The sequence below is a fragment of the Rattus rattus genome, chromosome 1 (genome assembly GCF_011064425.1).
Source record: "Rattus rattus isolate New Zealand chromosome 1, Rrattus_CSIRO_v1, whole genome shotgun sequence".
NCBI lineage: Eukaryota > Metazoa > Chordata > Mammalia > Rodentia > Muridae > Rattus > Rattus rattus.
In genome coordinates, this window is record NC_046154.1 from 204,467,445 (window position 1) to 204,490,274 (window position 22,830).

A 22,830-nucleotide genomic window follows, 5' to 3' on the forward strand; every position below is an offset into this window, starting at 1 on the left:
AATGGTCTGTAGCAGGCATTTTAAAAAATAGTCAGGACTTACCACTCACCAGAGAAAAAGTTCTAAATGAGAAACCAGTGTGATGTAGGCAGTTTCCACAGGGAAGTCAGCTTTCATTTTCAACTATTGACTCTTAGAAGGAAGAAGAAACCTAACACTTTTCATTTTAATTGAAATTCGAGGTGACTCCAGTCGAAGTGAATGTGACAGCCTCCTACTGAATGCCCTGTGGATGAGACATTAGCCACAGCAACTCAGCCAGCCATAGGCGCAGCATGTCTATATAAAAGAATATTAACCTAAGAGGAACGGAAAGCAATTTCACTAAGGCCGTTCTAGGTGTTTCTGCTGTTTACTCCTAAATGCTGGGCAACTGACAGAATTGTTAGTTCATCTTTGTACCACTGTAACAGATTCCCCGAGACCTGGCCATTTGCAAAGAAACAGATGTATCTTTCACAATGGTTGAAGCTGGAACATCCGAGGTCAAGGTCCCCACATCTTGGAACGACTTTCCGTTCTGTCATCCGGAAGCAGAGGCAGAAAGGAAGGAGCAAGGGGAAGAGAGAGAAAGAGGGAAAGGGGGCCAAACTTGACCTTGCAACAAACTATCCTCAGAGTAGGAAATGCACTCCCACTGTGATGAAGATCCTAAAGACCCAGAATGCCCTCGGTAGAATGTGTCCCTCTCTGAACATGCCCCATGATGTGTTGTCCTCTGTGCCCTGTCCTTCAGGCTTGACCCTAACGAGGGCTGTTGATGGATGACTTTTGGCTGTAGCAGGTTCCTGCCGAAAGGACTAATGCTGCCTTTCCCTCATCCTCTCCTCTCTGTTCCCCTCTTCCTCTCTTATGTGTCTTTTGCTGTGGGATGGTGCTCCAGGAAGGTCCTCTCTAGATGTGAGTCTTGTGCATGCTGACTTTCTTTGTTATAAGTTTCCCAGTATCAGGTGTTTTGTTACAGGAGCATTCAGTGAGCTAAGCGCCTCCTTCCCATTTTTACAATGGTAGTCTTTTCTAGTCTAACTTGATGACGTTGCTTTAGTAGTTGGTTACCCTTAAAGGATGTTTCCGATGTTCCCAGGCTGTTAGCATAAAAAAAAAAAATGAGTGTGTTTCTTCCTGTTACACTCCTATTTATCTGGTTAACTCAATGCTTAATTTCACTGTATAATTATAAACACAAACCTGCCTGGACCTACTAAGGATCAGGTACTAACTGTCAGGGGCCCACACATGAAGAGCATAACAGGGAGGACTTGGTAGCCTCCAGCGGAGGTCTAGGCCACAGTCAGCCAGCATTACAGAGAGGACAGAGGGTGACAGGGACTTATCCAAGGAGCAGATAGAGGGGAGCCTGATAAAAAAGAAGACTTGATTGTATTCCCAACTTGCTGATTAAGAAACTTAACCTAATGAATGGGGGGTGGGGTAGAGGGAAGCTAAGCAGATCTTAGGGAAGTGTGTTTGGAAAGGATTCCTGATATACAAACCAGGCTAAGGAGGGGCCGAGTGATCTGGACAGCTATTGAAGGAGCATGAAAACATGTAGCTTCACAGGAAATGGGGGAGTTTGTAGGTTATGGGGTGAGGGATGTAGAATGAGCTAAAGAGGCTACTGGAGGCCAAATGGTACATGTCTAATCAGAATTTGAAACTTTACTTTAAGGCCAATGGAACCCATGAGGGTAATCAGGCAGTGGGATCCTAGGCCCTGGTTTGAGCTTTCTTTGCACTGTAGGGAGAGAACTGGAGTGCCAGAGGGGAGGAAGGAGATGTCCTGATCCATGGGGCCCTTGTTTGCATGACATCTGAGGGGATGGAGATAGGTACCTAATCTCTAGGTTGGCTTTAACAGCATGAGGTTGGTTATGGAGACGGTGCTAAGGATGCAGGTTGTCATTTTAGGGTCTAGGGTTTCTACCTGGATGAAGTGAAGCATCCTTCTTTGAGACAGTAAACACAGGAAGAAAGGAGTGAGGTTCAGGGATGCTGAAACATGATTCTGGATGCATCACATTTGAATGTGGTGGTATAGTGTGTGTGTGTGTGTGTGTGTGTGTGTGTGTGTGTGTGTGTGTGTGTGATTGTGTGTGATTTAGGAGAAAGTTCTAAACTAGAAATCAGGATACCAGGATGAAATGTGAATACAAGCATAGAAGTGTAAATTTAGTTCATGACGAAAGCAAAACTGAGTGTACCTGGGAAAAGTGAGCCCAGCATTGCCAAACGGTGACAGACTTCTATTGTCTCTGACATCTCAGGAGCAAGTCAAGGCACCCATGCCACAAAACAGCGTGGGCATGTGTGTACGGACTTCACTCTTGTTTTCAAAAACTTGAGAGTGGCAAACCTGGTTTTCCTTATGTGAATGAGTCAAGCAAGACTAACCTGAAAAAAATCCACAGACCGACTGTAGTGAATCGTAACGGAAGTCCCGTAATTAGAACTACTTCTTGTAGATCGTTCTACAACAGAGCAGAGCTACAGGCAGGCGGAAAGAAGGGGAGGGGCTATCTTACATAAACTAGGGTGTGTCAACCCCAGTCTTTTATTTCTCCATGAATGGCCGTGCTTACACAGGTGAATGCCACAGTGCAAATCAATGGGCACGGGGTTAAAGTCTCAATTCCACCAGCTATCTCATCCTGCATCTTCTGGCTGCTTGAGTAGCCCCTGTCACAGACATGTTTGGGCAGATACCATGCAGCAAACAGCCTATAGAAAGGAAGCCTTAAAATTAGTTTATGTCACCCCACAAAGTATTAGGTATCTCTTCGGGGGCCTATTTTCCCTGGGGGTTAGCAGAGCGACTGTGAGGTCTCTATCACTTTAACACATTTCTGCCCAGGTAGCAGGCAGAGTATGTCCAGACAGGCTTCACTGGGCTACTGGTAGTTTGACTCTACCACCTCCCTCAATGTACCCCACAGACTGGCAAGTATATTTGTCTGATAGCCTTTTCGGTCAGGAACTGTCATCATTCAAAAGCCAGGTAGACCAAGGTAAGAGAGAGAGAGAGAGAGAGAGAGAGAGAGAGAGAGAGAGTGTGTGTGTGTGTGTGTTGTTTTTCTTTCAAGGTCTTAGTATATATTAGTGTGGCTGCTTTTATTCCTCTTAGCTATTGCTTGGAACCTGATTGCCAACTTGGATTTATTAATTTACTATCTCTCTTATTAATTTATTTAATTATTTATTAATTTATTATCACCTCCTTCCAGCTCCATCCATTATAAACCAAACTACCATATTCAAAATCATGTTTTCTGTCTGTTCATCATCCATCCATCCATCCATCCATCCATCCTTCCATAGGCACCTACATTTGAGACAGGGTCTCACTGTATTGTCCTGGTTGGCCAGAAACTCATAGATCCGCCAGCCTGTCTTTCAGTGCTGGGCTGACAGGCAATGAATGTACATCATATACAAACACACACACATATACCTTACATATATCTAATTTATGCGCATAAAAGACTCCACTGGTACCGATATTAAACTGTTTTCATCAAAGCCACTGTTTCATCGGCCAATAGTACAACGATCGACACAGTTCTCTCGCTAGGAGTTGAAAGGCCTCCGAACACCACAACTACTTTAACTGTATCCCCTAAAGTCTCCCCTAAGTAACTGCAGCTCTAAGCAGCAGCCAGCTCAATCCTTCGCTGGCTCGCTCTTGCCCTCCCATTCCATCTGATCTATGGTTCCCAGGACATAGCGGAGACTGCTGGCTGCAGACGCTGGAAAATGTAACTCGGAATTTCCTACAATCTCAGCGCCACTTTCTCCCGGGCGCCGGCCCGGGGGCTGGAGCCTTGTTATTGTCACGTGGCCGCGGGTGCCTGGCGGGCCAATGGGCGCGCGCCCGCCTCCGCGCCCCGCCTTGCCGTTCCGCCGTGCCGGGACCTCGCGCCCGGCCGCCGCCGCAGGCGGAAAAGTTTCTCAGCGTGCGATCGCGCTTTCGGACGCCGCTCGGGCTGCCTTCTCACCGTGGCTGCCGATCCTCCGCTGCTAGCTCTTCCGCTGTGCACAGGCATGAGAGGCCTTCCGTGCCGGGTCTGAGCGGCCAGGAACACGAGGCGGTGATCGGCGTGTCCAGCCCGGTCTGTGAGTCGGTGCTTTTGGAGGTACTCGAGGCTGCAGAGCTCCCGGCCGAACCGGAGGCGGCGGGGCGCGGGGCGATGGGTGCTCCCGGGCTCCGAGCGGCAGCTGCGGCGCTGGGACTGCTGCTCTGCGCGGGGCTGGGGCGCGCGGGCCCGGCAGGGAGCGGAGGCCACGGGGCGCCCGGGCAGCTCTCGGACGAAGCTACGCGGCGCCCGTGCCCAGCCGCCTGCCACTGCCTCGGGGATCTGCTGGACTGCAGCCGCCGGCGGCTGATTCGCCTTCCCGATCCTCTCCCGTCCTGGGTCACACGGCTGTGAGTATCAGTATCATTCCGGTGGGGTGGAGGGGACAGGTCCGCCAGGGGTGCGGGACGAGAAGAGTCCGCCGAGGCCCATGGCTCAGGGCGCACGGTGCAGCGCCCAGGCCTCCAGCGGAGCCCCGTGGAGAGACTCTGTCTCCCTCGGCTTCCGCGCAGGTGGGTTGTTGGCTCGCCACTTGCCGGCCTGCAGACCCGACTCCTGCGGCCGCAGGAGCCAGTCTGCGAGACCCCGTACTTTGAAGTATTCTGAGTTTATGTAGGAAACTGACCCAATTGTAACTTCTCAGTAGTTAGGGTCCCTGCCTGTCCCGAGACAGTCACTGCAGGCGCGCCTTTCTCTTAGAAACCCTTGCTGAAGCTAAGGTGCACAGACTTTTCTCTCCGCTGTGCTTAACTTCACATTAGCAGACCATCAGCCTCGCTCCTGGGCCACTTTGGAATGCGTCTTGGTTCCGGTGAGAAGTTGGGTGCGAAGACTGATTGGGTAGATAAGCAAGGGAAATAGGTTTTCTGAACCGAGATCTCGGGGAAGTTTAGAGCCGGTGCTGAGTACTGTTTGGAGGATTTTAGCTGGGAAGCCAGAAAACCCGAAGTCGCTGCCAACTGTGTGGAAGAACACGGAAGAAAATATAATTTACTTGGAAATGCGAGTCCTTACAAATGTCAGCTCTCTTTATTCTCTCCCAACCCCTAATTTTGTTAAAATTGGAGGGGGCGTTTAAGCCATAAGCAAAAAAGCAAAAGTTGTACTTAAAAAAAAAAAGTTGTCCCGTTTAAGAGAAATCAGATCACTTCATACTTAAGATTCTCAAATTTAGGCCTAGCAGACCTTCTCAGCTGTTAAACAATCGTAGGTCTTGATAATAGTGGCCGAGCGGCTTAAGAAATCGTGGTTTTGACCCAGTGTCCCAACCTAAATTCTTCCATCAGTTATAAACTGTTGACCATCAAACGACACGCTCTCTTAAAAGGGAGTTTAATAAGGAAATAGAATTAACGAGAACTGGATTGATATTTAATGGCTGATTATGGAATGTCTGATGTAGCAGCTTTTATTACTCGTGAAAGGGGGAGATAAAGGCTTGAGCCTGAAGCAGGAAGACTTTCAATTAGTTGTGGCTAATTCCATTCAATTGCCTCTTGCCGGGTGGGGGGTCATGCCGCTGAGTTCGTGAAAGGCAATGGGGATAGTTCTACTGACAGCCCATGGAATCAAGTATTTGAATGCCTGGAGGTGGGCATCTATGGATGAGAGAGGGGGTGAGGGGGGAATCCCAAGACCTTGTCTCCCTGGAGTGCCTTTAGAAAGCTAAGACCTGCAGTGCCTTTAGAAATACTTACTAAGGCTGACTTTACCCAGTAGTTTCTCAATGACAGGTGGCCCACTGAATGTAGATGGAGTTCAGAGAACTGTGTGGACCTTGATTGGAAGTTGAGTTGAATCAAAAGGAGGATTCAATACCTATTTAAACGTTCTTAAAGGGAGCTGACCTAATTAGGATTTTGTTTTGCAGATAATTTGGTGGCACACTAAAAACAAATTACAGTTTATTTGGTTAGCACAGTCTTTAATTACATTTCCGCCAGTAGTAAATTGTCTCAATACACGTCTGCATTCCTTAAACGTATGTGAAAATACGTTCCACTTGTATAAATAAGCGCTGGGTCTCTTGTCAGAAGCCCCGCTGTGATCGCTCATCAAACAGCCTTTCCATCCTTGTACTCCTGTGACTTCTGTGACTTCTGACCATGTTTGGAGGCATCACCAAGCCATGTGGTCTTTGGTTCTTTATTGTCAGTGTTTCCTTTGTTTACTCTCAGAGGCCTGTTCCCCACCTCAGAGAAGAGTAAAAAAGGCAAAACATGCAGTCCTTCTCCCCTGTTATTTTGTGTATTGCCCTCGGAGGTGTGAGTTGCTCCTAGTTAAATCTTACATGATTACAAAAGCCCTTAAGTAAATGGCTTCCGAGACCGGGGAGTGAAAAGAAAATGCAGTTGTTCACTGCAGCCCTCCTTCCTTGGGTTATTAAAATAGCAGACGTTTGTCTTTGGAAGAGTTTCTGAGAAAGTTCAGAAGAATATGCTGTGGTCTTTTGTTTCCTTTGTTGAATCTACAAGTTAGGAAATGTCTGTGCTGAGAGAGAGGGGGTGGTGGTTTGTGTGTGATGTATGTGATGTGTGTGTATTGAGTGTGTGTGTGATGTATGTGGTGTATGTGTGTAATGTGTGTGTGTGATGTATGTGTGTGTAATGTGTGTGGTGTGTGTTGTATGGTGTATGTATGTAATGTGTGGTGTGGTGTGTGTGTTGTGGTGTGTGTTCTGTGTGTTGTGTGTGGTGTGTGTGGGGGGGAGTGGGTGTGTGTGTGGGGTGTGTGTGTGGGATGTGTGTGTGGTGGGGTATGTGTGTGGTGTGTGTGGTGTGTGTGTGTGTGGTGTGTGTGTGTGTGTGTGTGTGTGTGTGTGTGTGTGTGGGGAGTGTGTGTGGTGTGTGTGTGGTGTGTGTGTGTGTGTGTGTGGGTGGTGTGTGTGTGTGGGGTGTGTGTGTGGTGTGTGTGTGTGTGTGTGTGGTGTGTGTGTGTGTGTGTGTGTGTGTGGTGTGTGTGTGTGTGTGGTGTGTGTGGTGTGTGTGTGTGTGTGTGTGTGTGTGTGTGTGTGTGTGTGTGTGTGTGTGTGTGTGTGCACATGCGCGCACTGTGTGCCACCCAGTTGTCCATTATTGCCATAGGAGAGCCTTGTGTGGAAAGCTGAGAAGTTGGAGCTAAACAATAATAACTCTGTACTTGCTTCTGCTTTCAGAGGGAACCTGCAGTTCTTTAATGAAAGTCGCTGTTAAAAAAGTTACTGCTGGAGCCTCACTCAAAGAGCCTTGTGCCTCTCCAGAGCTCTGAAGCCAAAGAAGGGGGTTGTTAAAATAACGTTATTTAGCCAAAGGGGGGCGAATTGTTTGATTGCCAACTGGAACCTCAAGTGTTACTAAATTCTAGCTGGAGTCTCAGTTGATTTATCTTATCACGCAGAAATGTTGGAGCTCTTAACAGGGCTGAGGAGAAAGTCCGAAAGGTAGTTCGTACTCCTGTGACTTCTTTGGTGTTGCCTGTTAGGAATCTTCGGGAACAGGGTACTGTGGGGGGTGGGGAGGGAGTAGTAGACCTTATGTTTTCCACAGCTGTTTCTCTATATTTTCCAGACCAAAACTGGAGCATAGCAGGCTGATTTATGAGTCGCTTTGGATCGGTGTTTTAAAGCAGCTACAGCCTGCCTCTTTGTTTTTTCGGCTTTCCATATTTCTGCTGAGTTAGCAGCTTGGCAGGCCCCTGTGGGATTGATTAAGAAGCTACGCTGTATTTGTGTTTTCAAATTTGAATTGGGAAGTCATATGTCCAAATGCTTAGAAAAAAGAAAATGATAGCTAGAACCAAATGTTGTAAAATTAACAATTTTCACATATGCTCCTTGACTTGATAAAATGGAGAGTGACTCTACAATATACAGGAGGGTTTGATTTTTCTAGGCCTATGCCCCATGGCTTTCTGGGTAAATAGTTAGCGCCTCCCCACCTTTCCTATCTATTGACTTTTTTAAAGTTTCCTGTAGAAGATGTTCTTTCACGGAGCTTCATCTAAGGATAATCTACTGACCAGTTACTTTCCTGGGTTCAAGGACACACTGGAAACATTGTATCTCCACATCTCTCTTTAGAGCTCCAGTCATAACAATATAGGGAAGATGTAGGGAGACGTGCTAGCCTCTAAAAGGAGGGTAATTGTTTCTGAAACGTATATTACTTTAAAATCTAAATTTAGGTAAGTTAAAAGTTTCGTGGCTTTAAGCGTTTAGCAGTAAAAGTCACTTTAGAAGCATTTTTTTCTCCCACATATAATGTGGCTGTAATAGCACACAGAGCTCAGGAGGGAAGCATTTGCAATAGCTGAGATACATACAGCTGCCAGCATCTTCGGGGGGAGGGGGCACACGACACACATGCAACCAGTGTCCCCAGAATGTGCACTGGACTCAAGGCCTGCTCCCAGTTCAAAGGTCTTTTGTTTCGGGAATCTCAACCCCGTTACTGGTGGAAAACTTAAGAGCACACAAATCTCATTTCTCCCAGTGTCTCCCTGTGAAATAATCCTTCCAGGGAGCAGAGGGCAGTCCTTAGCTTTCCTTTTCTTTCTTTTAATTTAAAAGAAAATTAGCTGTATTAAATGTAAATACCAGATCGGTCCCCCTGTGCTTTCCTACGGAGGAAACAATGCTGGGTGGGGGCGGGCTCAGCATTCTTGAGCTGAGTGGCTCCAAATGACTGTCTGTGCAGGGAGGCCGAAGTCCCAGGTGGAGGGCTCTTTTCTTGGTTGTGTTTTAAAGCTTGTGGGCAATCTGTGACTGTCTGGGGTGCTAAAGCACACAGGTTTTGTTTGACTGCTTACGTGAGTTGTTGGGCTCACGGCTTCCTTGATGAACTCCAGATGGACTTGGGTTGGCCTGTGAGGGAAAGTGTCTGGCTCCAGCCAGCGTGGTGAGCGTGCACAGCAGTGGTTGTAATTGCAGGATTTTTATAGTTTAAAACTGAGCCAGATTTTCCCCCCTTCATGTTATAACTCCACCAGAACAAATCTACTCATGTCTGTTACTGTCTGGTAGGTCTTTAGGCAAACAGGGCTTAAATAAAATCTTTGCAAGTTCTTTTTTATTTTGTTTTAAGGTGAAATACAGAAATCAGGGCTTTCTCCCAAAACAAAAAACTTGGAGAATGACAGTATCCTTAATTTTGAATTGTCGACTAAGCAAAAAGGAACATTATTTCTCAGAGTGTGTGATTTCTGTTTTCCTGTTGTTTGTGGGAGCGCGTTCTGATGTACGTTACATGGCTGGCGCTTGTCAGCAACTAACTTTAATTACCTAACACTCTGGTTATTTAAAAAAAAAATCTTTATTTTAAACACTGAAGAATTAACTTAGGATCAGTTCTCGGCTTCCTGAGAGGAGCTTCCGGCCACGCTTTGGAGCCTGGTTTCCAGCAGCTCTTCTGCCCATTTCATCTCCAGTGTTCGAGTTTGGCAGCGGCCTGCAGGCAGGGTGTTGAAGCATTTGTTGGATTTTGTTCCTTGTTTCGGATCTTGGTGCTGAGTAGACTTTCCAGCCCAGAACAATAGACAGGAGTTTGCTACTTTTAGTGTTTGGTTGGCTGTGGGAATTGTTAACTAAGTTTGACTGAGCCTGGGTAAGAAGCACATTTCTTTTAATGTCTAAAATATGTCCACAGGATGCTTGTAGCATTGGCCAGGCATTATTAGATGGTTAGTTAGTGTGCTGCATTGCTGGGTGTTTACATCCAAATTCTAGAAAGAGAGGATTCAGGCTGTGGACTATTCTTTTGAGCATGTATTTTCAAGGGCGTGTACACACACACACACACACACACACACACTCCACCAAGAATCTAGCCCTTTAACACACTGAAACAAGTAAATACCGGAGGATGTCAACCTCTGTTCTCTTTGACTGCAGTTGGGACATTGGTACTTAATTTTGTGATAATAAACGTGTTTCTTCGGAGTCCTTGTTTCAGAAACCTGCCTAATTAGCCACTTTTCATAGTCTATGATGTCACTGTATCAGGTTGGGAGGGGGAAGGGGGAGAGGATGAAGCAAAGCACAGTTCACAAAAGATCTGTTCACCAAATGCCAGAAAACATCTCCTAAAATGTTTGTGGGCTTCAAGGACTTGAATCTGCCAGCCTCTTAAACTAATTCTGTCCTCAGAGTTTGTCGTTTTTTGACTTTGGCATTTGGTTGCCATTTAATTTGTGGACAGAATGGTCCAATTATTTCTCTGCTTGTCACTGGTGTTGATAGAATACAAAGCCCCCACTCTGCCTAGTGGGTCATTAAATGATGTCAGTGACATTTAAGAAACTACTTGTAATAATGACTTTTGTTTTCTTACAGGGACCTGAGTCACAACAGATTATCTTTTATCCAAGCGAGTTCCCTGAGCCACCTTCAAAGCCTTCAAGAAGTGTGAGTCCTACTTATCTCTCTCTTGAGGGTTGCATAAAGTGTTTCCCCCGGGACCATTTCATGGGACGAGCCTTTGGATGATAAGAACGGTCCTTCAAACTTTTACCTTGGGTGATGTCTTTAAATATTGTAAGATGTTTGCATATCTGGATTTCAGATGATCTAATTGGCTTTTTCTGTTCTTTTGGCATCTGCAGGAAGCTGAACAACAATGAATTAGAGACCATCCCAAACCTGGGACCAGTTTCTGCGAACATTAGACAGCTGTCCTTGTAAGTGAATCCAGCATCATTCCTGTATGTTTCTAAGAGCGGCCAGTCTCTCTAGATCAGTGGTTCTCAACCTGTGGGTCTCGACCCCTTTGTGTGCGGGAGGGGTGTCATATATCAGATATCCTGCGTATCAGATACAGACATTGTGATTCATAACAGTAGCAAATTGCAGCTATGAAGTACCAATGAAGTCATTTTATGTTTGGGGGAGGAGTCACCACCGTATGAGGAGCTCTAAGAAATGGTTGCAGCATTACAGGGTTTAGAACTACTAATCTGTGTGGACTAATGCAGTTCTTATAAGCAAACTTTGAATACTCTTCCCAAGGCAGAACAAAGAAGACCTCTATAGGTTAACTTATTTCCAATTCTAAATCTCAAGCATTTGTTTGTTTGTTTGTTTATACACTTAGTTATGATGCTGGGGATGGGACCCAGAGAGTCTTGCTTGCTAGGCAGCCCATTAAACTACAACTCCCTCAAACATCCTTCCAACAAAAAAATACTTTACACTTTATATGTGCTAACTTGACTTCGAGGATTCAGAAGGGCTACTCTGAGCTTGGTTTATAGTCTGTAGACCAGAACTTAAATTCCGCCATTGCGTAGTGGTTGGCATAGCAACTGTGCATTACAGTAACGTTTGTAAAGAATGATCAGACTTACTGCATGAGGACCATGGGAGTTGGTTATATGCCATTGAGGCATCTTTACTTTTAGCAATGTGTGAATGTGTATTTGTGCAAATGTGAGTACAAGGGACCTTAGATTCCAAAAGAAGGCACCAGGTGCCCTGGGTCCGTTACCAGCTGCCGGGTGTGAGTGCTGGGAATTGAGCCACCTTGAACCACCTCTTAAGCCTGGCTCTTGGTGTTGGAATCAGGGTTAGAAATCACAGCTGAAAATGTGGACAACGGTAGTTAGATCAGTAAGTGAAGTCAAATGTTAGTTTGCAAAGTTTTCTGATAAAATTGAAATTTCGTCAAATTTTCTGTATTTTCAGTGCAGATATAAATTCATGCATTTGAGGTCAGTTTTGGGACCATCTTGTCTTTGCAACATTTAGAAGTAGCATTTCGTATGTTCCAGGTCTAATTTCTAAAATCAAGCCATTTCCCATTTTGAGCCTAAGTCATTAAAATTTTTCCTTGTCTCTAAAGTTAAAACATGTTCTTTATGTGATTTGATAAAAACCACTATTCTTTCTTTCTTTTTTTTCCCCTAGTAAAGGGTGTTGGGAGGGTTGGAGTTATATAGTAAATTTCTGGCGGGCTGGTCAATCAATTAAAGTGATCACTCTCCAATTGCTTCCATCTGGTGATTTATAGTGGTTTGTTTTTACTGAAGGCCCAGGTCAGCCAAGTCACCCTGCAGCCGCCCTGTCTGCTGTCTTCTGTTTGAGTAAGAACTAAGTGGCATTTGATACTGATGTGGTTTCACCACGGATCAGAACCAGAGACGAAGGAAAGAAAAGGCACTTGGTATTTGTCAAATAAACACTGAATTAAAAAAGAAAAAGGAAAGCAAAGCTTTCGTATTAGTATTAGTACCTATTTTCTTCACGTTTTATTGGCATGGGAGTGGAAGAAATCTTGCAGCATCGGAGTTATTTTTGACCAAGGGGGCCCTTCAGAATCCCTCTATCCTGTCATCTCTGTCTTGTGTTTTGGCAGATTCTATCAACATGCTCAAGAGCCTGGCACAGTGGTGGCTGGGGCGTGGGGGGGGGGTCGGCAGTGTGGGTTGGTTTTTATTTTTATTTTTTTGCTCTGCTAGGGTAGGGTAACAGCCTGTAGTTTAGCATGGCTTAAGTTCCGAAGCCAAAGATCAGGCAAGGACGTTAGTTACATCTTGGAACTAAGTAGCAACTTGAATACCATCACGTGTAGCTAGAAAACTAGAGGGCAGAATGAAGCCAGAAAGTTACGAATCTTCCACATGCTGTTTCTGTATGTGTTTGGCGTTAGTGAGGCTGTGTGTCAAATTAGCCTCAATAATCTCACTTCCTTTCCCTCCTGTTGGTCATAGTACATCTGGGCAGCCAAAGTTTTGTTCTCACATAATGAGAGGCCCAATTATTGCTTAGCTTAGGAAACCCCTGTGGGTGGTGATTTATGTGAGGAGCCTGCTCATACAATATGGAGACTGAAAAGGAGTCTTTATGCCCATGAAGAAAAGTCTTGAAGACTTTACCTCTTTGGTGGTTTCTTTTTAACAAAAGGTTTTATTTTTCTCCTGAGGGCTCTTCTGAATATTGCAATATATAGTTATTTCTAAAGCATTAATATCCTCTGCATCACATTGTATAGATAGAACATTTTCCTTTATAGAGAAACCCTTGAAAGTAATCTCAGCTAAGTGTTAAATACATTTCTGAAATTGTAAAAAAAAAAACCAAAAAAAACCAAAAAGCATTAAACCACACGATGTGACTCAGTTTTAGTACTTGCCTTAGCTCTATATTTAAACTGCATTTTTCAAAGTAGTTTCTAAAACTGTTTGACCTTTGTTACTTTTTCCCCCCCTTTTTTTTCCTACATTTTTTTGGGGAAGAAAACATTTTTCTAGGCTATTTATATGATATAAAAAGAAAAAAAAATAGTTGGAGTCTTAAGCTAAGCCGTAGGTCTAAGGATCTCACAATCTTTGCATAAAATCATATTTGTGATATATATTTTATATTATCATCTTTGTATATTATACATCTTAAGAACACAGATTTAATACTCCAGCTTCATACTGTTATTCTCGGTGCCATGGGACCTTTCCAGTTGGGGTAGCTGGCTTCGGAGGTGATTAACTGGTAAAATATTTGTCTCTGTTTGGAGTTGGAGGAGACAAGAGCTAATGCTGGATCCAATGGCCTCCCATGTGCAAAGGCAAACTCATTCTCTTCAGAAACCTGGTATGATATGAGTAACAGGGGATGCTGGCTGGAGAGTCCCTGAACATCCTCTTAACATAGCTTATCTCCACCATGATATCAGATCTTTTAGAATGCAAAAGACTAACTAGACTGCTCAGATCACAGCGATATGCTGGGGCAAGCATGTGCCGTGTGTGTGTGTGTGTGTGTGTGTGTGTGTGTGTGTGTGTGTGTGTGTTCATTGATTTCTCTCTTCCTCAAATCATTACATAGCTGTGGCAGGATTGGTTTGGTTTTTAGAAATGTAATAATTCTCAACTTGAGTACACCTTGGAGTAAAAGTGTTGACCTCGTGCTCGTCTCTGCTTCATGTGGCATGGTGTGACTTATCCATGTTCTAAGCCCTTTTGAAACATGAGCGAGGGAGATTTGATTTGTGCATCACAGTGTTTAAACAGGGCTGCTCAAGTCTTGATGCTGATGGCTTAAATAGTTTTGCCTGACCTGAAGACATTTGCCACGTGTCCGAGAGATGGAAACTGTTAACTCACTGGCTGTCAGAGGTGCCCCTGGAGTTAAAATGGACATTCTCTGACCCCATTTGGTGGGACAGGGTTAGGAACGTCTGTCATAACACATCTGTCCTCTGGATTCTAATCAGTTATGACATACATATTTCTGAAATAAGAGTCAGATCAGTGTTGCAATTAAGAGGACATTGTCATCTTTTTACGAGTTCTTATGTGCAGCGGTGTGTGTGTGCCCACATACACACACACACACACACACACACACACACACACACACACACGTGGAAACCTGAGGGCAGTATTGGTATCTCCCTCATCCTGCACATCATCATCATCATCACCACCACCATCCATCATCATCATCATCATCATCATCATCGTCATCGTCATCATTTGAGATGAGTGGTCTAGAGTTGCCCGGAGTAATTCAGCTGGTGAACTTGGCTGGTTGTCAAGTTTTGAGATCTTCTTGTCCAGCGCTTTCCTGACTGAGCTATCCCTTTGCCGTGTTTATAGGTACTGGTTAACTTTGTTGGTAACACTTTGAAACACCGGCTTCAGTAGAGAGCTGTTGAAGACATGTTAACAGTTCGATGATTAATTGTAATGTGTGAAAACATCAAAAAGGAAAAAAAGAAAAGAAAAGAAAAAAAAGAAAACATTAGTCCATCTTTGGTGTGGAAGGTGCCTTGGAGATCCGTGGAGGGTCGTGCCACTAGAATAGTTGTTAAAAGCACAGCTTGAGGCTGGGAGTGCTGGCCGGCCTTGTGCAAGGCCCTTCATGCTTGGCAAAACTCAAATCAAATGACCTGGGATTCATTGCTGGCCCTACCCACTGTGGTGTGTGTGTGTGTGTGTGTGTGTGTGTGTGTGTGTGTGTGTGTGTGTGTGCCTGCCTGCCCGCCCGCCCTCTTTCTTCTTTAAAATGAGAATGATAGCAGTACCTGTCTCCCAGAGTCATTGTGAGGATTTGTGGAGAGAAGCCGGGGAAAGACATCTGGTATACCCCTGGTGATGGGTGTTGGGGAGGGAGGTGATTCATTGACCTAGAATGCAGTGGATATATGTTATCTGCCAGGCTCTCTTTCAAGTGAAGAGCCCAAAAACCTTTCTTTTATGGTGGAACTTCATTCCATTGAGGAGTGAGAGAAAAACCAATAGGTAAGCCAGCTTCAAAGGAAAAGGTGGCTTTGGCTTCTGATATAGGTGTGATTAGTGAGTCCTGGCAGCTGACCTTTGATGTGGTCAGGAAAGGCCAATATTGACAGAGACCCACTATGTGTCAGGTTACAGTTCCCTAAGGTCAGAGACCAGCAATGAACAAAACAGACAAACATTTTTGCCCTCTTAGCAGGAATGTCTCCCCTTCTCATGGGATCAGGCTAAAAATGTGGAGTTGTCCACAGAGCGGGGTAGATCCTGGAGAGAAAACTCAAGCAGGAAAGGGTCTGAGAAGTGGGTGTGGCCAAAGAAAATTGACAGTTTAAAGAGGAGGCCAGTAGCCAAGCTTGAGAACTTCAGTTCATTCCCCACACCCTACAGGATAGAAGAGAAGAACCAACTCCCTTAAGGTGTCCCATGACTTCCCATAGTACACTGTGGCTGACTGTGGCACAGTCCCACCACCACCACAATAAATAAATAAATAAACCGTAAAAATGTAAAGGGATAGAGAGAGAAAAGAGCTCACTGAGAAGGTGAGACTTGAGTGAGAAGGTGAGACTTGAGTGAGGGCCTCACAGTGTATGCTGGAGTCTGGGGCTCATCCTTCAACCTGCCCCGCCTCACCCTGACCCTCCCCACCCTGCCCACCTTGTGGATCTATCTGTTACCTAGTTATCCAATAATCTTGTTTCTATTGTTCTCCGTGTTAGGAGACTTGTGTGGCCGATGTCTTACTACAGGTATACGGTGTATAGTTAGTGCTTAATTAACATATGAATTAGGGAATATTTATAGAAAGCCACCTGTACTAGCATAATTCAGACAGACCTTGTATACACATAGTCTAAACCTGTGGCTAAATATTTATAGCGTTCAACTGTGCATACTTGGTAAAGTAATAATAATAAATTATACCAACAGCAATAACGCTAATTAAAAAGACCAAATTAAAAAGAATAAGAGAAGCAATTTAAGTAGCTGAGGATTCATTATGCGACTCTTCTTCGGTGAGAGCCTGTTGGAGAGTAAGTAGCACGTGGAACTCTGTGGCTTCCTCTTTTGCCTTTGTAAGTCACACACAGGTTTTTTGTGGTGACTGTGCCTCTCACTCAAGTTCCAAGTTGGAAAGCCACAGCAGAGATAAAACACACACACATCCCACAAAATTGAACTGTCTCATTCTGGGGGAAAAAAAAAACTTAATCATATTGGATTCCTGGGTCAAGGAAGAGAGACTCTGTCCAAAGTCCTCACTGTGTTTAAGGACTGTGCTGATGGCCACTCCCACTGCTGGCCTCCGAACCGCCATGGGTAATGAGCGGTTAGATCCCATCATGTGTCCTATTGAACCTGAGATGTGTTGGAGGCACAGAAAGGTGTGAGAAACACACTTTCTTTTGGTGTGGGGACTTAGGCAGCAGAGACAACTACAGAAAACACTACAGTGTGCCGGGGAGTGTTGGTCCTTGACATGGGGGGCAGGGACTTTGAGTTCTCTAGACTGCTCGGAAGGGAGATTGTCAGCCAGCTTCTCTTGCCTCTGTAACAGAATTGTTTGCCGCCCAAAGACAAGGAAGCAAGGTCCTCGCCTTTGACTCGGGTTTTGAGGTTTGGGTCCGACATGTCAGAGAGGGCCAGGTAATCTGTTGATGGCCGGGAAGCACTAGAGAGGTTTTCTCTGTTTCCATTGCATTCTTTGTGGGCCCCAGGGCCAGGTGTTCTTCCCAAGTTAATCCTGCAGACATCCTCTCAGATGTAGCTCGAGGTGTTCCTCACTAACCTCCAAGGCATTTACCAGTCCATTCAGATTGACTAATGACTAGTGAGATTAGCCATCCATCACAGAGATTTTTAAAATTATCATCATCAGCATCATCAGCATCATCATCATCACCACCACCACCATCACCACCACCACCATCATCTTACAAGTTTATCGTCTGTGAAGCCTAGTAGCACCTGTCACATCTCACACCAGTGTAGGACTCTGACTCACATCTGAGGTCTCAGTCCTTATAGCAGCCCAGGGAAGTCCCATTTGGGTAGACTCCGAGTGGATGAGACACAGAGAGCCTTCTGAGGTAGGAGTGACTAGGGCTGGAGCTGGGAGGCACAGGTTTGTGTCTGGCTCACAGGAAGGGCCTGTCTGACCTCAGGCAGACTTAATTAATTCCTCTTTGTTTATCAGTACAAGCAGTCAGCGATGTCTGCTCATCCATCTCCTCTGTTCCCGCAGAGGATCAAATGGCATTCCTCACTTGAAAGGCCTCGGGGAACCCCAGCAGCACAGACCCACCACTTGCAGTGCAGCGTGGGCTCAGCTGCAGGGCAGAGGCCTAGGGCGGTGGGCCAACATGGATTCCTGAGCACGAGGGCCACAGGAGGAAGGTGGGATTTAAGGACTGTCTTGGCAGCCGTAGACGAGGGAGAGAGAGGATGTGCTTTATATTTAGAGTGAACTAACAGTGAATCTGGAGCCTTCTTGCCATGGTCAGAATAAAGCACAAGATGACAGTAATAACTTTTATGACTGAAGTTTGTTTATTGGATGATCCCCTAATAACAAAGTCAATTGTGTAATAAGTGAGAGCAAGGAAAGAGTGTCTGGTGTGTGCGCTGCAGTGGCTCTGAGCAGTAGAAAGGAAAGCTGGTAAAAGACCATCAAAGAGAGGGGGTTATGTCCAGGGAGTTGTGGGCACCCCAGGCTTCTAGGGCAGAGATTGCTACCTGGACAAGACATTAATGTCAGGGAGAAAATGTGGATGAGTTGGGAGGATGAGCTCATGGAGGTTCTGTCTTATTGGCTGGTTTGGACGGAGTCAAGGATGAGTTCTTAACTTCTTGTTTTTTAAGCAGCAGAATGGAAGGCTACAGTGTAGGACTTGTCCCCTCCTCCTTCTCCTCCCCTTCTTCTCCCCCTCTTCTTCCCCCTCCTCCCCCTCCTCTCTCTCCTCCCCCTTTCCCTCCTCTCCCTCCCTCTCACTCTAGGGCTCTCTCTCTCTCTCTCTCTCTCTCTCTCTCTCTCTCTCTCTCTTCTCTCTCTTTTTTAGATAGTCAACATACTGTTCATTTTCAAAATCAAGTATCATACGTGGCTTTGAGAACCAACAGTTGTGACCTACCTGTCACCCACAGATCATATGGCTGTTCTGTATTCCAAGCCCTAGGGTATGTTAGAGGCCCATACGGAGCTTGTTCTTCTCTGGGAGTGACACAGAGCATTGGCTTCTGGATTGTGCCCAGAGTGGAGCAAATTGAGATTGAAGTACAGTTTCTCCCTAACTTAGTGTTTCAGCTCAGTATTTAGCCTGGACAGTGGTTCAAGAGTGCACTCCAACATCGGTCCTGCTTTCTGCATTTAGTGCATATAATAAGTTACACGAGACAACACCTAGTTGTAAGGTAGGTTTTCTGTGAGATGGTTTTGCCTCTCTGTAGTGAGAGGTGAATATATGTTTGAGCGGCTTTAAGACAGGTTTAGCCTAAGCTTGGATGGCCAGTAGGTTAGGTTTGCTGTTAACTGCATTTTTAATCTTAGAATATTTCCACACCTGATGTTTTCACTGGGATGTCATGCTATCTTAAGTCTGGAGAAACATAGGTTCCGTTATTTATATAGTGAAAACAACCCATATTAACTACACATTCTCATGCATTCCAAAAATCAGACTCCTGGATTAGTTTGGGGTTCACTTGAAATACTGTTGCTTGGCCATATGATACCGAGTTTATCTGAAGACTTCATCGGGCTTACTTTGTAGCTTTTAAATACAGTGTTAGTGATTTTAATAGGTTCATAGCTCAGAAATCAAGTCACGTATGGAAGGCAAACCATTATAAAAATTTCAAGTAGTAACATACCTGAATAATTTTATACCTAGGTAGTAAAGACACAAATAGTTGTTTTAACCAAAACCCTCGTTGAGTCAATATTTGAAGAGAGGTTGCTAGTTTGTCGTATTAATTAACAGACTTGAGGATCAACTGTAGCCAAGAGTAAAACATAGGTTTCTGAGGGGAGTCAAGCCAACAGCTTTGTTTTGATTAGGTGGGCACAAACCATACCCAGTGCTTGCCCACATCTGGCTGCGGAGGAGACGATGGAATTTGACCAACTCAACTGTAAAATTCCTCCCAAGCTGGCGCTGTCCTGCTGATGTACAAATGGACCGGTGTCTTCCTGTGCAGGGAGGCTTGCTTTAGAGGCCCCTGCCCTTCTTTCCTGCGTGGAAACCAGGTACTGTTGTGTTCCTGGAGGGAAAGCCCAACAAAGTAAACACATAAGCATCTCGATACCTTATGTGGAATTCTTCCATTGGGCTTTAAAGGGTTTACATACAGCGTGTACATAGAAGAATTTACTGTGCACAGAGCTGTATTGGTAACCACAGCGTGAGTTTACCCTCACTTTTGCACATTAAACTAACCTGTCCCCAGAATCCAAGCTTAACTGGATTTTCAATTCTCTGCTTAGAATGACTGAATTTGAAAATGTGTGTCTTTCATTGTCACATGGCTTTTAAGGGCTTTCAGAGTCTTTCCCAGCGTGGTAGGTCAAGCTCAGAATCTTCGTCTAGATGTACAGTGCTCTGTGAGCTCTCATCAAACTGGACACTCTCTGGAGTCATCCCTTAGATCCAAGGATGGGCCTCGTTGTTCCAGCCCCAGGAGTCTTTACATTGCTTTACCCTGCACATGATGATCACTTTGCTGCCTGCCATTCCTCAGCGTAGGAACCACCTTTGTGGGAGTTTGTTTGTTTGCTTCTTTGTTTTGAGTGAGGGTCTCACTGCATAGCCTTGGCTCTTCTGGAATCCAGTATGTGGACCCAGCTTGCTGAGAACTCTGAGAGATCTGTCTGCTTATGTCTCCTGAGGGTGGGGATAAAGGCCTGTTTCACCATACCCAGCCACTGTTTACATTTTTAAGTGTGTCTGAAAATATATTTCTCCTTGCTGTATTTATGATTTATATTTCTGTTATTCCCTTCAAAATGGACCCCCTACTGATATCAGTTCTACTTTTATATCCATTATGACACGGTGTGCACGGTAGGACACGTTTGTTGGATGGATAGAGATCTGAATGGATGACTTGCTCCTCGTTAGCCGTACAGTTAGCTTTTCTGGTCTTCCACCTCAGAATTTTGTCTTTCCTTATTCAACTTGCTTTTTCTCCCTTCAAAACAAGAGTTTTAGATTTGGCAGCAGTGACCTATTGGGCGATCTTTCCCCAGTGGTCTATGGTGAAGCCCCTAGAATCGACTTCCACTCCCTTGAGTATGCCCTACAGAACGCTTTCGACAGTGCTCTGTGCTGCCACAGCCTGCCTCCTTTTCTCATTCCTCCCCACTTTGGGTTAGCCATTTCAAGTGCTGCTTTGAAGCAGTGAGATGGCTTCTACCAGGAAGCATCTCTATGCCAAGTGAGACTTGTTCTGCCAAGACAGACAAAACAAAGTTCCAGCCAGTGAGCTTTGCTTGATTGGGTGGCAAGATTCAACATGCGGCTCCATTCTGGTCTGGTTACTTTCGCCTCTTCATTTTCTTACCTCAGCTTCTGTGATGGCTTCCGAAGGCCAAAGGTTCAGGACTCTTGTTTGCTGGAGACCAAAACAATCAGACAGTGTTGTAACCAACAGTGCCTGCCTCTTCTTTCTTTGGGATGAAAATTGCTTAAATACAAAATTCAAAACATGAAAGGGAAGGCAATTATAAATGCAAACACCTCCTTTCTACCGCTTAATACCACCTGCCTGACTGTCTCATTCCCTTGCTGTGTGTCTTCAGCCAGGATATAGAAGGCTCCGTAGACTAAGGTTGAATGAGATTTTAAGGGAATAGTCACACCTCAGGTACTTTAGAGCATAGAATAGGTTTAGTGTTTATTCATGAACTGTCAAATTTGTTACGTATGCGCAGTTTACATTTTTCATAGCAAAGAAATATAATGTACAATAGTCAAAACGAATACACACATATACATATATATGAGCACACATATATGTGTATGTATATGTGCACGTCTATCTGTCACAGAAGAGGGGCTTTGAATTTGGTTACTTTTTTTCTTTGTAATCCCACACATAACATCGGCCTAGAATAGGTGGCAAGATTCTTGCAAGATGAAAATATGCTTACAGAATTGGGCAGGTAGTCAGTTCATTGAGTTATTCTTTTTCCTTTCCCCCTATGCTGTATATTATCAAAGAGAATTTGCAAAGAGTTAGAAACAGGTTTATATGTTATATAACTGTTGGAACCCATTTTTAAAATTTTCTATTAATGTCTTGCACAATTGTAATAACTTGGAACCGGAAGAGGCACTTTTCTTTATGGGAATAAAAGAATCCCTGAAAGAGAAATTCTTGGATCTTTCCATGAAGCCCCTAAAATCATCTTGGGCGGAGGCATGTTCTGGTAAGCACCATTTCCAGAGAGGTAGACTCTGTGGTTGTGATTGCTAGAACTTACCTCTCTGTGGTGGGCATTTGATGCTTTTAAATGTAAGTTTGTTTTGTTGTTTGCTTGTTTATTTTTATACCGCCTCTGTCCGTCATTGTTCCTTGTGCTATTGTTTGTTTGTTGGAACAGGGTCTCACTCTGTAGACCCAGCTCTCTCCTAGTTCCCCTGCCTCAGTTTCTCAGTGCCAGACAATAGGCATCCCTATGTTCATGGCTCCTTCTATGTCTAGTCTTAAATTTCTCATGCCTCTTTCTTGCATGACTTCCAGGCTTGGCCAGTCCTGCTCAGGAGGGCCTCTGTGAGGATAAGTATCCCTGAGCTCACTATCAGTATGAACGCAGAACAGGGGTGTGAGCATGCCTGCCTCTGGGGTCACAAACACATTTTCTGTGTCTGCTCAGAGGGACCTCTGAGAGCCAGACACTCTGCCTGTTTCTTTGTGAACCAAATCAGAAAATAAAATAGAATTAATTTAGCCTGGTGTATACATGTACACTGAATCTCTCTATGATGCCTGGTTATTGGCTTGTCATTTCAAACAGGGGCACTCTTTTGTTTTTATTATTAAGTGACAGTCCCTTGTACCAGCCAATAAAGCAGTTTGTTCGGGAAGCAGAGTTAGCGGTCTATCATTTGCTCACTGATAAGGACAATGTAAATATCGTGTTACTGAGTAGATTGAGTTTGTGTGTTAAGAATGTTACACCAAGCACATCTACTCTGCTCTGTTCCCTCATGTAGCCATCTAAAAATGAGAGGAATAAAAAGAAAGAAAAGAAAACAGCCAAAGTAAAAACCAACAGGAACAAAGAGAAGATAACAGGCTAAATGAAAATATCACAAAAAGTTTGCAAGCAAATGGATAAATCGTAGACTTAAGTAGGGAGAAAGTGAGAGCTACTCTGTGTGTGTGTGTGTGTGTGTGTGTGTGTGTGTGTGTGTGTGTGTGTGTGTGTGATATGTGTGCGTGTGATATATGTGCACATGCATGTGTACACACACATATACACGTACATGTGTTCTTGTGTGTGAGAATGCATGTGTGTGTGCACACGTGTGTTCATGTGTGTGTACACACATGTGCA

The 22,830-nt window shown here is 44.7% G+C and overlaps 1 protein-coding gene across 1 annotated transcript in view; it reads left to right on the forward strand.

Moving 5' to 3' along the window:
- The first annotated feature begins 3,460 nt into the window (after positions 1-3,460).
- The window catches only part of Lrig3 (leucine rich repeats and immunoglobulin like domains 3), a 50,801-nt gene continuing 31,431 nt past the window's right edge, over positions 3,461-22,830 (forward strand). The window contains exons 1-3 of the mRNA XM_032913386.1: positions 3,461-4,420; positions 10,378-10,449; positions 10,647-10,721. Of these exons, the coding sequence (XP_032769277.1) occupies positions 4,185-4,420; positions 10,378-10,449; positions 10,647-10,721 (383 nt within the window). The 5' untranslated portion in view covers positions 3,461-4,184. The remainder of the gene's footprint in view (positions 4,421-10,377; positions 10,450-10,646; positions 10,722-22,830) is intronic.